Source organism: Paroedura picta, chromosome 4, assembly GCF_049243985.1.
Source record: "Paroedura picta isolate Pp20150507F chromosome 4, Ppicta_v3.0, whole genome shotgun sequence".
NCBI lineage: Eukaryota > Metazoa > Chordata > Lepidosauria > Squamata > Gekkonidae > Paroedura > Paroedura picta.
The window spans coordinates 99818057-99834331 of record NC_135372.1 but is presented as its reverse complement, the minus strand read 5'-3'; the positions used below and the strand labels follow the sequence as shown (position 1 = coordinate 99834331).

Below are 16275 nucleotides of genomic sequence, written 5' to 3'. Positions count from 1 at the left end.
GTGCAGAGAGAGCCATTAAGCAAGAGCAGATTCCGGCAGGGAAGCCATGTCAGCCTATTGCAGCAAAAATAAGCAGAATATTGTGACCTCTTTAAAGGCTAGCAGATTTACTGTATTGTAAGTTAAATCCAGCTCCATCTGATGCATGCCTAATGGGAACCAGCCCTTTCCCTGATGCTCATGCACTTCATCACAGGCTACAGCTTCCTCTCCTCCTGCTGCCCTCTGGGCAAAAGAACCGCTGATCCCATTATCCTTGGGGTGGAAATGGTTCAAGCTTCCTCATTAGCCACCTGATCCCTTCCCCGGAGAAATGAATTGACTGATTTGCACATTGAAACACCCAGCTCTGGCCTGTATGCCTGAGATGAAGGGGTGGGTTTTTCAGTGATTGTGCTGCTCTCTGGTGGCCACATAAAACAGCATTCTTTTTCCTGAGGATACTTATAGGTAAAGGCATTCCTTGTGCAATCATGTCATGTCTTACCCTTGGGGTGACGCCCTCTAGCGTTTTCATGGCAGACTCGATACGGGGTGGTTTGCCAGTGCCTTCCCCAGTCATTAACATTTACCCCCCAGCAAGTTGGGTACTCATTTTACCAACCTCGGAAGGATGGAAGGCTGAGTCAACCTTGAGCTGGCTGCTGGGATTGAATTCCCAGCCTCATGGGCGGAGCTTCAGACAGCATGTCTGCTGCCTTACCACTCTGTGCCACAGAGGATACTTAGGCCGGTCATATAATCAAATGGTATTTGGTGGTGGCCATCTATGACACTTGCCTGTCCACACCCCCACACTATACAGAAATCCCCCCCTTTTCCTCCCTCACTGTGTGCCTGTTTTTCATAGAATGTCTCCAGGGGTAGTCAACCTGTGGTCCTCCAGATGTTCATGGACTACAATTCTTATGAGCCCCTGCCAGCGTTTGCAGGGGCTCATGGGAATTGTAGTCCATGAACATCTGGAGGACTACAGGTTGACTACCCCTGGTCTACACAGTTCTCTTAAAAGATTAAAAGCACTCTTGGTAGATTTTACCATTCTGTTTCCTTCAGTGTGTGGTCAGATGCTTTTCCAAGTGAGCCATGGAGGCAAGGTTTGAGGCATGCCACCTCTGAATGCAGAGTCTTTGTTCACTGATGGGGGCTGATAGCTACTGGTCTAATCGTATTGCCTCCTCTCACTCCAGGCTAACAGATGCCGACCGGAAGCGGCTATGGGAGAAGCGTTACTACTGCCATTCTGAAGCTGGCTCATTGCCTCTGCTACTTGCTAGTGCTCCGAGCTGGGAGTGGGCATGCTTGCCGGACATCTATGCCCTGCTAAAGCAATGGACTCACATGAACCATCAGGATGCCCTTGGACTCTTACATGCAGCGTAAGCAATTTCCCTTGACTGAACAGTAGTAGGTGAACAGTGTAATCTTCAGCACAAGCATTTATTTTATTTAAAACAATTCTTAGTCACCTTTCTGCCTTGTAAGAACTCAAGGTGGCTTACAATATAAAGAAATTTATATAATTCATAGAACTACTGTGTTAATCAATAATTTAAAACTGCTCATGGGCAGAAGATGTAATCGAATGCCATCATGAATAAAGCTGTCTTCAGCTGCCTCTGAAAGATTAAAAACGAAGGGGGCCAGGTGCACCTCCATAGAGAAGTTGTTCCATAACTGTGGGGCTGTCAGTGAAAGAGCCCTCCCTCAGGCAGACTCCCAGACAAACAAAAAAGGTAGGAAAAAACCCAACCTGAAATGGAGTTGAGAACCTGAGAAGGTTGAAAAAACTCCCGCACCCAGCCGCTTGCCCGCTAGCGCCCGCTGTATTGGAGCTCAAATATATAAAAGCATAAAAAAATAAAAAGAGTAAGGAGTGATCTAAGTCACACATATATAAGTTAGTTCTGTCCTAACATCCAAAGACCTAACGCATTTCGACCTAAACAGGTCTTCCTCAGAGTTCAATATTAAGCACACACAATTGTTTTAGAAAAACACACACACACACATATATATATACCATATATATATACCATATATACCATTCTTTTAATGTAATTTTGCAATCAGCAGGGTGGTAAACCAACTTCTATATGCACGTGGAGGTGCCTTGCATATCCTCTGGATGTCAAATGTGCACACAAGAGCACCCAGCAGGTACTGTTAAAAACCAGGGAAGGTTATTGAAGACAGCCCCTTGAAATACCCTTATCGGTATATGAATATGTGACCCCAAAGTAGAGTGCATCATAGTAGCTGAGGCTGGCTCAGATTGAATCAGGAATGGGTGCAGCTGGCACACCAGCTGAAGCCTGGCAAAAATACTGAGAATCACAGCAGCCATCAGGTTTTCTATGGCGACTGTTGTATTGAGAAGCACTCCCAAACTGTGAACCTAATTTTTAAGGGGAGCATAACCGCATCAAAGACAGGGGACATATCAAGCCCCTTGTTTGCTTTTCTATTAACTCAGAGGATGTCAATCTTGTTAAGATTAAGTTTCAACTTGTTAACCCAACCTGGCCCATTATGGGCTCCAAGCTTTGGTTCAGAACATTTACAGCATCCTTAGAATTAGGTAGGGAAAAAAGGTAGAGCTAAATACCATCTACGTATTGATGGCACTGCAGTGCAAAACTCCTGATGACCTTCCCAGGGGCTTCACGTAGAATGGGGCATAAGATCATACCCTGGGGAACCCCATAGGCCAACAGCCATGGGGCAGAGCAAAAATCTGCCTGCATCACCTTCTGGGTCTGGCCTCCCACACAGGATTCCCAGATTACACCCTTCTAAGCTCATTAAAGTTAATGGGTTTAGAAGGATATAACTGTTTAGAATTGCACTGTAAATGGCTAAGTCCTGTTCTAATATTGCGTTAAACCAGTTAGAATCTGCTGGCAGCTAGATCAAAGTATCTTTACACACCAGAGCCTAAGGCTGCACTCCTGCATACACTTCTGTGCCAGTAAGATTAATTGAAGTCTGTAGAATTTGTAAAACATGCTTAGGATCTGACTGCACGTCTGGTGATACTAAGAATTCCCTGCGGTAGGATTGCATGGATCTTAAAAGAGCTTAGACATATGGAGGCAGGGTTGATCCCCTAGTGAGAGTCTGTTGTGATAATACGGCTACAGGTTCCCCGATCAGGAAGTGAGGAGGACAGCTGTGCGATGGATTGATTCCATATCTGATGCTGAGCTCCTTGACTATCTGCCCCAGTTGGTCCAGGTGAGTAATTGCGCTGCCTGGAAGGCATGTTAACTGGGAAGTCTTTCAGACTTGGGTCCATGGTTTGTGTTGGCACAGAGCTGTACCTTGCAATGAGCTTAGGGTGCTAGAGTGCCTAGACCTTCACAGCCAGGGAAACATCTACATTGGTTTCTGTGACCTGGTATTATGCAGACTGGCTGGAATTTCAGAGGCCTTGGAGATATGGACCTAGGCTGCAGGTAGTCTGTGCTAGAGATAACAGGCTGCAAAAAACAAGATTGCCTTGGCAAAAGAATTCTAAACAAAGGGCAAGTTTCATGGAAAGTCATCCCAGTAAAACCTTGGGTATTGCTGTCATGTCCTTGAGATCATGGCTTTGGAATTCTGAAATCCATTTAATGTTACTGTTATTCTAAGATTTAGTTGTCAAAATTAATGCTGTTTAGATTTGCATCTCCTTGCTTTAGGATGATAATTGCAAACAAGAGCATTTTGCATGAGTCAACTGCTTCTAAATTTATTATTATTATTTAAACACACAGTTTACTAAAGATACTGAGATTGAAGATAGAATATAAATTCCTGGGGCAGAGGCTGCTCATTTGGCAAAATTGGACTCTTTTCTCCTCTCTTTCTGCTGCCTACCCCAACCCTCACTGGCTGCAAAGTCCATCATGGCCTGATAGGGAAGTAATCTATTTGTCTCTCCCAGGCTCTAAAATATGAATGTTACTTGGACAGTCCTCTGGTGCGATTTCTAATGAAGAGAGCCATTTGTGACCTGAGGATTACCCACTATTTCTTCTGGTAATGTTGGTGGATGTGCTGCTGATGTATGGAATGGGATGGAGCTTTCATTTAGGAGAACTATGATTATGCTTGGTGTAGTGGTTAAGAATGGTGGCTTCTGATCTGGCGAGCTGGCATTGATTCCCTGTTCCTCTCTGTACAGCCAGCTAGGTGACCTTGGGCTAGTCACAATCCTGATCTAACTGTTCTCGCAGGACAGTCCTGTCAGAGCTCCCTCAGCCCCACCTACCTCACAGGGTGCCTGTTGTGGGGAGAGAAAGAGAAGGTGATTGTAAGCTGCTTTGAGAGACCTTTGGGGAGTGGAAAGCGGGATATAAAAACTAACTCTTCTTCTAATTCTGCTTAGCAGAAGTAAGGGACATTTCCAAGTGCTTTACAGTCAAAAGTCCAGAGGCCCCAGCTTTTCTTTACTAGATTATTAAGCTTTAAGTGAAAGGTTATCAAGCTTTAAAAAATTCTTCCTCAAATAGGATACAGACAAGAGCAGTTTATATAATAATTTCATGCTGTTTACTTGGCATTCCATCCATACCAGACTGCTACATGACTTACGTGTGTGTGCGTTTAGCAAGTTCAAGCCATTTTTGTCGCAAAGCTGCCTTTAAAAATTCTCTCCTGTCTTGTGTTGCTTTTAGAGCCCTTTCATGACCCAAACATCCTGACTACCCTTTACTACTTGTAAAGTAAACTTTGCATGTTTCTGGAAGTTTTTTGGCTTTGGAAATAGTCATGAACATTGAGTAGACTGATCTGGCTTTTGCTTAGCAGCACACGTACATGACACTTCCACAGATACACCACAACTCCTGGTGACAAGTTTTCCGTCTCTGTAGGCTGTTGAAGGACGGACTGAAGGATTCTCAGTTCAGCATCCGTTACCAGTATCTGCTGGCAGCTCTGCTGTGTTGTTGTGGGAAGGGCTTGCGAGAGGAATTTGACCGGCAATGCTGGCTTGTGAATACCCTGGCTAAGCTGGCCCAGCAGGTCCGTGAGGCTGCCCCATCATCACGACAGGTACATGCATGTGAATAGGTCTCATTATTTCTGCTGTGAGTGGAATGGAGGTGGGAGGGAGAGAATGACACATCACATCTATCCAAACAGCATGTGCTGATGAAAGCTTAGCTTAGCTTCTTCAGAGAGTTCAAAGGCTGATGGAGGCACTTAAGAGATAACTGCTCAAAGGGCAACCTCTCCTGAAAAGTGCCTATGGCATGGATTAAATGTTCACCCTCATCCAGAAGGAATTGCTGTCAGGGATGACGCAAGACTCTGGCAACAAATCACTGAGATCTCTTTGTTGTAGAGTTTAGAAATATTCTGAATGTTCTAGCCTAGATCAAGGTTGGGTTGTCCTATAGGTTGGTGATCTGCAACTTAAGAAATATTATGACTTCTTCAAAAGCTTATATCTTGAAAGTAGAGGGAGCTAAGCAACTCTGTAAAAGTTGGGTTTTTTTAAAAAAAACTGCACATTCAAGAACAAAATTTGATCTTCAGGATTTGTATAATTTAATTGTGTAACTGAGCACAGAATTGGGAGGTTTCTTGCTCCACCTAATCTAGAATGCAAGATGGGAGAAACTGGTGTACAGAACAATTTGGGGCAACCACGACCCTTGCTAGGGTGACTCTGGAGTGCAGATCTGTTTGTTCAGCCTCTAGAAACAGAGATTCAAATCATGGAGGGTTTTTTTTTCCTGTTTGTAGACTGCTTTGGTATTTCTTTTTTTTCAGGCTATCCTTAGGGAGGGACTGGAGGACGTAAAGCAGTTCTTCACTGTCAGTGGCTCTTGCCGCCTGCCACTTAGTCCAAGCCTGCTTGTGAAGGGGATCGTGCCCAAGGTATGGTTCGCCCTGTTGGCAATCCTGGTTGCTGGTGCACTGCAGAAGGACAGAATGCTCTTGTTTCCTTTCAGAACTCTTCAGCTGAGCTTCCAAGTATTGAAGCTTAGCAGCATCATTTGCATAGCTGGGCTTCAGCCTTAGCTGTTTCCTCTCTGTTGTAGAACAGATAGGCTGGTTCCTGAGGATAATCTTTTGGCTCCCACCCAGAGCATCCTTCTGTGTAATAGATCACAAACTGCTAGCTCACTGTCTCACTGACATGGGGATACAGGAGTCAGCTCTACAATGGCTGGTCTCCTTTCTCCAAGGTTGGGGACAGAGGGTCGCTATCGGGGAGGAACAGTCATGCCGCTGCAAACTCCAGTGTGGGGGTCCTACAAGACAGGCTTCTCTCCCTGATACTTTTCAGAGCTGCCTGAAGCTCAACCCACTGGAGACAGGAGTCCTGTGGCTGGGCAGGAAAGGACCAGAGGAGGAAGCACGCCTCACCTGGCTTGATGGAATGCAGCTGCAGGCAGCACAGGAATTTAGGGGTTGATCCTAGATGCCTCTCTGAATATGGAGGCACAGGTCACTAGGGTAGCTCGCCTGGTGTTATTCCACCTAAACTAGGCAAAGCCACCAGCACCCTATCCAGCCCCAGAACACCGAGCCATAGTGATCCACGTGACAGTCGCCTCCAGGCTAGATTACTGTAACTTGCTTTATGCAGTTCTTCCCTTATACCTGACCAGAAAATTGCGATTGGTACAGAATCCTTACAAGTACCCCTGGAGAGCCCATATTTTACCTGTTCCCCAGCAGCTGCACTGGCTGCTGGTTGAGTTCCAGATCAGGTTTAAGGTGTTGGTTTTAACCTTTAAAGCCTTACACAGTCTGGGACCTGCATACCTGGGGAACTGCCAAAGACCAATTCACTCAGCAAATTCCAATGTTGATCATCCCTGCTCCAGAGAATTTTGCTTGGCCTTGACCAGAGCCAGGGCCAATGAGCTGCCAGAAGAGACCTGGGCCCTTACAGAATTCTCAGTTCTGATGGGCCTGTAAAACAGCGCTCTTCCACCAAGCATTTGGTTGAGGCCAAGAGCGACACCCTTACCATCCGTACGGGCCCCCTGCCTTGTCTCCCACCCAGGCTTCTGCCTAGGCTGTTCACCCACGAGTTGGGCCATAAACTGAAATTCCATCTGCTATGTGCTTTAACTCATCAGGGATAATAAATGGAACGAGTGTTTACTTTTAAAAGTTTTAAGCAGATAAATGTTTAGGATTTTATGTATTCTTATTGTACTTGGGGGTTTTATCTATGACTTTTTTGAATTCATGAAACCATTTTGGAGAGGTGCAGCCTTGAAACCTTACAAATAAATAAGTAAATAAAGGGCTGATCTTTTCCCACTTTTATCTGTTCACTGGCTTCCACGCCTGCATCCCTCACCCAGTGTACTCTTAGTCTTCAGCCCTCTGTACTTCCCATGTTCATTCAGTTCTGCCTCCTTGGCTTTGGGCTACTCCAGATTGTTCCCAACTTGGCCCCTACCCAGTGCCAAGAGCACCACAGCCTGTTCTTACAGAATTAATGGTAGGAAGCCTCCCTTGCTGTGAAGGATGCCTGAGCTACTGACCAGTCTTTTGTAACCCAAACCAGAAGGGCCTTTGGTATGAACTCTGCCACCCTTGGTCTGGTGTGGTTTGAGTCGCTTGTTTGACAGATTTACTTTCAAAATAAGGGTTTTTAGTCTAGAGCAAAGCTTGTATGGAAGCTCATGGGCTCTCCAGGAGATTGGGGTGGTAACAGAATCTCATAGGAAGTATTCCTGCAAGAAAAGCAAATGCAGACAACTGGGGTGGAACCGGCTCTCCTTGGAAGGAATGAAGCATAGTACTTTGGGCATGATTTTGACTTTGTCTTCTTTGATATCCTTTCTGTCGATGGCAGAGTACTGATTTATAATACCACCATCCTCTCTCCTTACTGCAGGATTGCTCATATTTCAACTCCAATGCTGTTCCCCTGAAGCTCTCCTTCCAGAATGTTGACCCTCTTGGGGAGAATATCCGTGTTATTTTTAAGGTAAGTCCTAGTGTTTCTGATTGGGTCATGGGGACCACAGCCATTCTCTTAGCACAAGTCCTTCTAAGCAAAGCAGACACTACTCTGATACTTTGATAAGAACCAAAGAAGTAAAATCTATCAAGACCCTATCTTGAACCACAAATCTGCCATCTAGCCCAGCTTGTTTTCCAATATCTTCCCTTGAGGTCTTCAAACATATCTGTAGATAAGCAAAGAGAGATCATAGTAATCAGCACTCCTGCAGCTACTTTATAGAATGGTCTGCTGGCAAGATTGGTTCATCCATTAGCAAGGCTGAAAAGTGGATTAGCTTACCAGCACTCCTAAAGGGTGGAATTCCTTTCTTGGGTACTCAGACACCCCCCCCCCAAGTAGGGGGGCATTCCAGAGAGATCTGCAAGCTTGATGCCTCTCACTCACACAGAGCCCAATCTACACACTCCTGAAGCCGCACCCCCAAACACTTTCCTTGGAGCGCCTTCTTTTGGGGGGCCTGTAACTCAATCTGCACATAACTGATAGGGCATGTAGGGGGCATCCTGTATTCTGCCTGCTGCTGGTTAGACAATCTCCTCTGTCCAAATTGCAAAACCATATGATGGCCTTGATTAGACATTTTATTCTGCAACATAAGGTAAAGGTATCCCCTATGCAGGCACTGGGTCATGTCTGACCCTTGGGGTGACGTTCTCTAGCATTTTCATGGCAGACTCAATACAGGGTAGCTTGCCAGTGCCTTCCCCAGTCATTGCTGTTTACCCCCCAGCAAGCTGGGTCCTCATTTTACCGACCTCGGAAGGATGGAAGGCTGAGTCAATCTAGAGCCGGCTGCTGGGATCGAACTCCCAAACTCATGGACATGTCTGCTGCCTTGCCACTCTGTGCCACAAGAGGCTCTTGTGCAGCATAGGAGAAAGTTTTTCTGCACTCCTGTGTACCACTGTCTAGTCACCTAACTCTGTAGCTTCCCTCCTCAGCCTCTCTTCCTTCAAGCCTTAATAAGAAACCAGGAAGGACTACAGCAGCTCCTTCCTGTGAATTACATTTGTACGTTGTCTGATATAGCTAGGAGGAACTGCTGTGTCCTTCTTTTCTAAATAACGAACAGCTGAGATGCCTGGAAAGGTCTCTGGACCCCTTAGAATCCTCCCCCTCCACTCTTAAAGGAAATGCTCTTATTGCAAGAGTCTGATTATTGGTATCGTTGCAGCCACCGTGAAGAACTTGGAAGCAACTCTGGCTTGAGCCTCAGAGGAACTGTTATAGACACTGCAAAGTTAAACATTTTGGGAGGCTGCAGTTATTCAGTTCTGGGTAATCTAATCAGTGGGCTCACAAATTTAGAAAAATGTGATGAGAGCAAAGCTAACCACTGCTAGGGTGGGCTTTTTGCTGTTATCGTTGCTGAGAATTCGATTTATAGCTGGCATGAGAAATGGAATAGTTGGTACAGTAGGGCTTTATCGGATTTCCCAATAATTCTCATTACTATACTAAAGACATTTGTTTTTGAGACTGCAGTAAGGAAGTATTATGGGGATGTAGCATTTGATCCCTCAATGATTGTTTAAGGAGCCCAGGCAAAAGGAGGTTGGTCTGATCGTCTCATGTCTGCTAAAGATTCACCCCTGGTCCTAGCATTGTCTCTGCATGATTTCTGTGTTTTTAAGTGTCCAGGTGATAGGGCAATCAGCCCCTCAAACAAGGGGCAGGGCAAGAATGAGATATTGTCCCCACATGATGGCCATCATTCTAAGAAACTGCCCTGTGGCATGCCCCTGCACTGCATGCATAAGGCCACAGTGAGCATGTCTGTGGAAATAAGTGAGGGCTGCTGATTTTTAAAAAATAAATTAGAAGATATTTTGGGTTTCCCCCCTATTTTTCCAGAGGGCTCAGGGTAGCTCACAACAGTCAGCTCACAACAGTCACATGTATCACACAAAAACTATGAAACCCCTAAAATTATTGACATTAAAATTAAATCTCACAATTCTAGATAGGTTGCCTTTTTCTTTTTAGAAAAAAGTGCCTTCTTTGATCATTGATGGTGGTATCAATCAGTATATTGGGAGTTTTAAGTAGATGTTTTTTTTTTTTTGATGTTATTTCTTGGCCTCAGCCATAGGCATGACAGAACAGCTCTGTCTTACAGGCCCTGCAAAACTGTTTAAGGTTCCACAGGCCCTGATCTCCTTTGGCAGAATGTTCCATTCGGCCAGAACCAGGGCTGGAGAAGCCCTGACTCTGGTTGAGGCCGGTTTGACCTCTTTGGGGCCAGGGACCAGAGCAAGTATGTCTTGCTAGCTTCTTGGGGAATGTAATGGAGAAGGCAGGCTTTGAGTTGAAAGCACTTAAATGGGGAAAGTTCTTTGGTGGTTTCTACCCAATGATTGCAGTTGCAAAGCACTGGGAAACCTCCTGTCTTACTTTGCGCTGTTATTCCTCACAGTGTGGAGATGATCTCCGGCAGGACATGCTAACATTGCAGATGATTCGCATAATGAACAAAATTTGGGTGCAAGAAGGTTTGGACATGCGTATGGTCATATTCCGTTGTTTTTCAACAGGCCGTGGTCGTGGTAAGTCTGGGAACAAGTATGAAGCTTCCCTACTACTTACTTTTGTTCAGCAGCAACTGTGATGCTCTCAGTTTACTGGATTGTACAAAGGCCTGATATATCAGGAAATACATTGGAAGAGATGGCCTGTATGGCCCCTTCCAACTCTATGATTTATGGAACTGAGATTAAGAATCTGTAACTTACCATCTCTCTGAGTGAAAGCTAAGAACATAAAACTACCTTGCTAGATAAATCCAAAGAGTTAGTTTTAGTCTACCACTTAGTCAGATACCTTTTTTTAAAAAAGACAATAATGCAAATAGCCACTGCAACATTGTCATATAATGAATACTGTAAGTTAATATTTTTGGACAGTGTTTATGCTCGTGGCAGATGCATCTTTGAGGATGCCTATACAGGTGTGTCTGGATTGCTGTAGCATTTCAGATAGGTGGTTCAACTTAGAATTTAGAGCTGAATAAGCACTGTGGTTTTAATCTGGATTCTTTGTGGGTAACACTTAACCAATAAGAGAATGCAAATGTAAAAGTCTAAAAGGAAGTTAATTGTACTGACTTATTAAAAGCATAGTGTGGACGATAAATGAAATGGCTAACCAAGAGGGGTATATATATTACCATTTTTAGGGGCACAGACAAATAGCAAAACTTAAAAAAAAAAAAAAACCACCACCTTACACTTGAGCTCTACTTCTACAACGTTCTGTCCTGCTAATCTATCCTGAAATTTTGTGTGGTCAGAACGCAGCCAAAGAATTCTTGTCACGGAAGCATCAGCCTACATCTTTGTCCTACTCTAGTATCTTGTTCTTTTCTCCTTGCTCAATATTGGCTCCATCTGCAGGTTTGATGAGAGTGATGCTGATATTCACTTAATTTTACTTGACCATTTCCTCCAGAGGATAATGTGACCTTTGTCTTCTGATCCCAAATATTTATGTTATTCATAAACAGAAAACCAGGTGTGTAAGGTTATATCACGCCTGTTCCACATTTAACTTTGTCCTGGGACATAAATTTTTATTAGATATGGTAGTCAGCTGTATTAGGAAGGAAACACCTTTGTCTCTTTTTTCTATCTCCTCCCTCTGGAAGTCAGTTGGTGGGTATCGTTTATCACCTGTATTACGCCAAGCCTCAATCTTCTTTATGCCAGGATAGCAGCTTTCTCCCAGCTAAAACAGCAACATCCTTTCAGTGTTCAGAAAGACTAGATTAACACAGTTCCCAGAACTATAGACATTAGACTCTTTTTTAAAACACACAAATAAAGGCTTCATTTCCCAAGAAGTTCCAAAACTTTACAGTTAAAATCCCAGCACAAATTATTCCTTGAGTAGTTGTTTTATCTGAGTAGAAAAAGAAAAGCAGCTCATATAGGCTAACTCTGCAGTTCCTTGCTCTGTTTTGTAGGGATGGTTGAGATGATCCCCAATGCAGAAACCCTGCGAAAGATCCAAGTGGAGCATGGGGTGACAGGCTCCTTCAAGGACCGTCCCCTTGCAGACTGGCTGCAAAAGCACAACCCTAAGGAGGATGAATATGAGAAGGTAAAAGCAAGAGAAGAAAATAACACCTGTTGTTTTGACAGTCAGTCACCAACTGGTGCTCAGGATTATGTTCAAGAGGTGTACTAGAGCCAAAGCCATTACGTTCTGAGTCCCTCATCTGTGGTGGTATATTTGTATGTGTCCAGCAGAGCATATGCGTGAAATATTTATATGTGTGCCTGTCTTTCATTGCTTGCAATTCCTTAAAAAGTTTATTTCCCTAGCAAAATAATAGATTATCAATGTCTTTACTACAATTATAAATGGCAATTTTGCTGTCTAGACAGATATATAAAAATATATCTGTCCTTGGCCCACAGAAGATATGCCTGGTCCCGACCTGGTAGAATGAGCTCCCAGAGGAGCTGAGGGCACTGACAGAGCTATCACAGTTCCACAGGGCCTGCAAGACAGAGCTCTTCCACCAAGAAAAAGAGGGCCTTTCAGAGTGAAGCTTTGCTACAAATGCTACAGTAAATAAAAATGTGTTTGTTTGTTGTCCAGCTGTATCTTGCTAAAAACAGGGAACAAGCCCTGCCTCAAGGTTATAAGGCCTAACTTCAGATGAAGACATCAGTTAGTACAACTTGACAGCTTTTAAAGCACAGCTTGGGTCATACTGGAAAATATTATAAATATATAAGAGTAGCTAAGGGGAGAGAAAGCTTGTTTCAAGGTACTGTTAGGCATCCGTTTACCATCTTGGGCCCCCAAACATCCTTCTACGTGGTTCCTCCCCACAACACTTTGTTGGCCCTGTTGTCTATGCAAATCCAATCCTTACATGATTCTTCCAATACAAACAATCTTAATTTCCCAGGCAGTGGAGAACTTCATCTACTCATGTGCTGGCTGCTGCGTAGCCACTTATGTGCTAGGAATCTGTGACCGGCATAATGACAACATAATGCTCAAGACCACTGGCCACATGTTCCACATAGACTTTGGCAGGTTTCTGGGTCATGCCCAAATGTTTGGCAACATCAAGAGGTGAGTATTCTTTGCTAAACAATTCTCTATTACAGCTGACTAGTTTGTTGTTGCTTGAGAAGGAATCCTGAAGTTTTGTCAACTCAATAAAGAAAATTTAGTGCTGAGAAGTGCTGGCTTATTATTACATTGGGGTCATCTCCCCTAAACAGATCTTTAGTATCTTTTACACTCAAAATATCTAGTAGACAGAAAGTCCCCAACAGGATCTCAATAAATGTGTGTTGTGTATTCCATTAACGTATTATAAAAGTCTGATAAAGGCATAACAAAAATATTAAAATTACAGAATGCTGGTTATAAAGTTGTCTGGATGCAACTGAGTGTGCATTTCATCTTAAAATAAACATCTCTGTTTATCCTACTGCCCACTTACTGAGAGGGTTTTTTTTAATGATAATCATATGTTTAGCTGCTGTAGTTAAATGATAGACATATGAGCTATTTACATGCATACATTGGAGTTCCTATTGCCTGGTTTCTTATTGTACATGGCGTTTCACGTTATATGCTAAATTTTACCTAAGGAGCTCATCTGCAACATCTACTTACTTTGGAGACAGAAGTTCCATCTGCCATAATTGGACATTAAATCTGACCATTTTGCTCATGTTTTTGTTTTGAATTTCCTTACATTATAGTAGCTTAACAGCAGAATATTATTCAGTGTAGCTCTTTAGTAGTCTGCCACACAACAACTAGGCTTGAGTCCTATAGCACCATAAGAGACCAACAAGATTTGTGAGGTATAAGCTTTCAAGTGTCAAAACTTCCTTGGTCAGCTATCTGACGGAGCTTTGATTCTTGAAAGGTTATGCCACAAAAATCTCTAAGGTGCAACTGGACTTGAATCTAGCAAAATATTTTGTGATCATAAAAAAGTTCTGATATGTGGACCTCTATATGTACAGTGTTATTTCTGATACGGGGAAAAATCTATTGTTTTAAAACTTTTTTGGGGTAAAAACTGTGGTTGTTTATTTTGCTTTGTGAAATATTTCAGGATTTTTCCTGCTGTTGTTACACCACCTCACCAGATATATTTTTGTTTCAGTAGAGGGACTGAAGCAGGGTAAAAGTAGTTTATCAAGGTCCATCTGGGTAGTCTGGTAGGACCTAGGATTCTGTGAGGAGATGGAAGTATTTTGGATAGTGGCCTCCATCTGACTATATATTCCAAAGACTTAAGGTGTACATGAGTTTTCTTAAGAGGCTGATTCCCAGTTCCATGCTAGACCCTATTTTGTCCCCTCTGCTGTTCCTGAGAGTATGCTGACCCCCTAGGGATAACCTTGCAGGGAGGCTCAGCTGCAGAAATTGCAGTCCCCTTAACTTAAGTGCATTTAAGTCTTTGGAGCTGTGTAAAAAATGGAGAGCAGTTCTAAAGCAGCAGTTCTAAAGGAACTCAAGGGCAAAATGTAACAAAATATAACAAAATCAAAATTCTCAAGAAGTCTCTTAACAAAATCATACAACCTGTAGCTAAAATTGGCCTCCCAGCTTGCACTGGAATTCTTTTGTCTTTGAGATTAGTCATAACCTCATCCTTGTGCATTCCTTCCATATAGGGACCGAGCTCCATTTGTCTTCACGTCAGATATGGCGTATGTCATCAATGGTGGAGACAAGCCTTCCAGCCGTTTCCATGATTTCGTTGATCTCTGCTGCCAGGCCTACAACCTGATCCGCAAGCACACCCATCTCTTCCTCAATCTGTTGGGCTTGGTGAGACACTCCATCTCCTCTTTTCTGTTCCCCAGAGCTTTCAGCTATATTGCATTTGACCAGTCTGGATCTTTTTAACACTCGCTTGAATCCTGCTTCACAGAATCTGTTGCCGACTTTTTCGGTTAGGGTTAGGGTGGAATGCAGAGAGATACCGAGTGGTGGGAATGCATCTTGATTTGAAGAACAGGGCACTGCTCTTGGCCTTCCAAGCCTGCAGTCCCTCCACTATGAAGCATTCCCTCTGTCGTGACTCAGCTTATTTGGCCTTTTCATTCGGCCTGAGCTATAAGAGAAGCATTTATCTTGGTGAGGGGGTAACATCTTTTCTTGGCCAAATGGAAGGCAATTTTAGCTGCATGAACGGTAAAGAGTTTGGCAGAAACCCAAGGCTAGCAGGGAGCCTCACATAAATGAACATGTGGCAGCTATTTTTCCTATTTTTGCTCCTACTGTTGTCCACCTTGTTGTGCGGTAAAACTAAAGTCCTGCATGCTACACTTGGTGGGAGAAGAAGGTAAGTGAAAGGTCCAGCAACATTCCACAATGTTCTTGGCAGCACAGAGCTTTGAAGGGGAAGTGCTGTATTCTAGTTAAGATGGCTTGGGCTATAGAAACTCCCCCTGGCATGGGGCCTTAAAAGGGTGCAGGATTCTTGGAAGAGGCATCTTTCCTTTCCTTGCAGTTCTTCCTTTGTTTTATTGGGGGGGGGGGGGGGTGAGAAGCCAGATTGCCTGTGGTATGTCTCAGGAACATGGTATCTACACAGCTTGAGTAATTTTGTGATGTTAATCCATTATTTTGTGATGCTAATCCTAATTGCTTTAGGATGCTTTGGGCTGATCCTGTGTTGAGCAGGGGGTTGGACTAGATGGCCTGTATGGCCCCTTCCAATTCTATGATTCTATGACTTTTTTTTGATACCCAGATGCTATCCTGTGGAATCCCTGAGTTGTCTGACCTGGAGGACCTGAAGTATGTCTATGACGCACTGAGACCCCAGGACTCTGAGGCAGATGCCACCACCTATTTCACCAGGTGAGTGGGAGTTAATATTAATCCTAATGGTTGTAAGGAAAAATGATCAGCTAACTCAATGTCCCACAACTCTGGTCTTCCATGATTCTCTATGAGAGACTGAACATCTTGCTTCTGAACATCTTGCTGTAGAACAGGTAATGCCTTATCTATCTACAACTTGGACATTTCATGCTGTGATGCAGGTTGATAGAATCCAGTCTGGGCAGTGTAGCCACGAAGCTCAACTTCTTCATTCACAATCTGGCACAGATGAAATTCACAGCTTCAGACTCCCGGCCAACACTTTCTTTTGCTCCCCGTGTGCACACTATCAAGACCTCTAGCCGGATCGTTGATATCTTCCTGTGGCGTCATGAAAAAGTCTTCAATCCCAGCAAGGGCTATGTGAGTCCTGTCCGTAGATATTTTGGTGTAATCAGAGGACAGTGGGC

At 43.8% G+C, this 16275-nt stretch overlaps 1 protein-coding gene across 2 annotated transcripts in view; it reads left to right on the top strand.

The window, feature by feature from the left end:
• The window catches only part of PIK3C2B (phosphatidylinositol-4-phosphate 3-kinase catalytic subunit type 2 beta), a 112060-nt gene that overhangs the window by 86143 nt on the left and 9642 nt on the right, over window positions 1-16275 (top strand). For both annotated transcript variants that reach the window (XM_077334660.1, XM_077334661.1), the window contains 12 exons: window positions 1191-1379; window positions 3144-3237; window positions 3932-4026; window positions 4863-5043; window positions 5767-5874; window positions 7859-7951; window positions 10407-10536; window positions 11952-12088; window positions 12909-13078; window positions 14647-14803; window positions 15732-15841; window positions 16027-16228. In XM_077334660.1, the coding sequence (XP_077190775.1) occupies window positions 1191-1379; window positions 3144-3237; window positions 3932-4026; window positions 4863-5043; window positions 5767-5874; window positions 7859-7951; window positions 10407-10536; window positions 11952-12088; window positions 12909-13078; window positions 14647-14803; window positions 15732-15841; window positions 16027-16228 (1666 nt within the window). The remainder of the gene's footprint in view (window positions 1-1190; window positions 1380-3143; window positions 3238-3931; window positions 4027-4862; window positions 5044-5766; window positions 5875-7858; window positions 7952-10406; window positions 10537-11951; window positions 12089-12908; window positions 13079-14646; window positions 14804-15731; window positions 15842-16026; window positions 16229-16275) is intronic.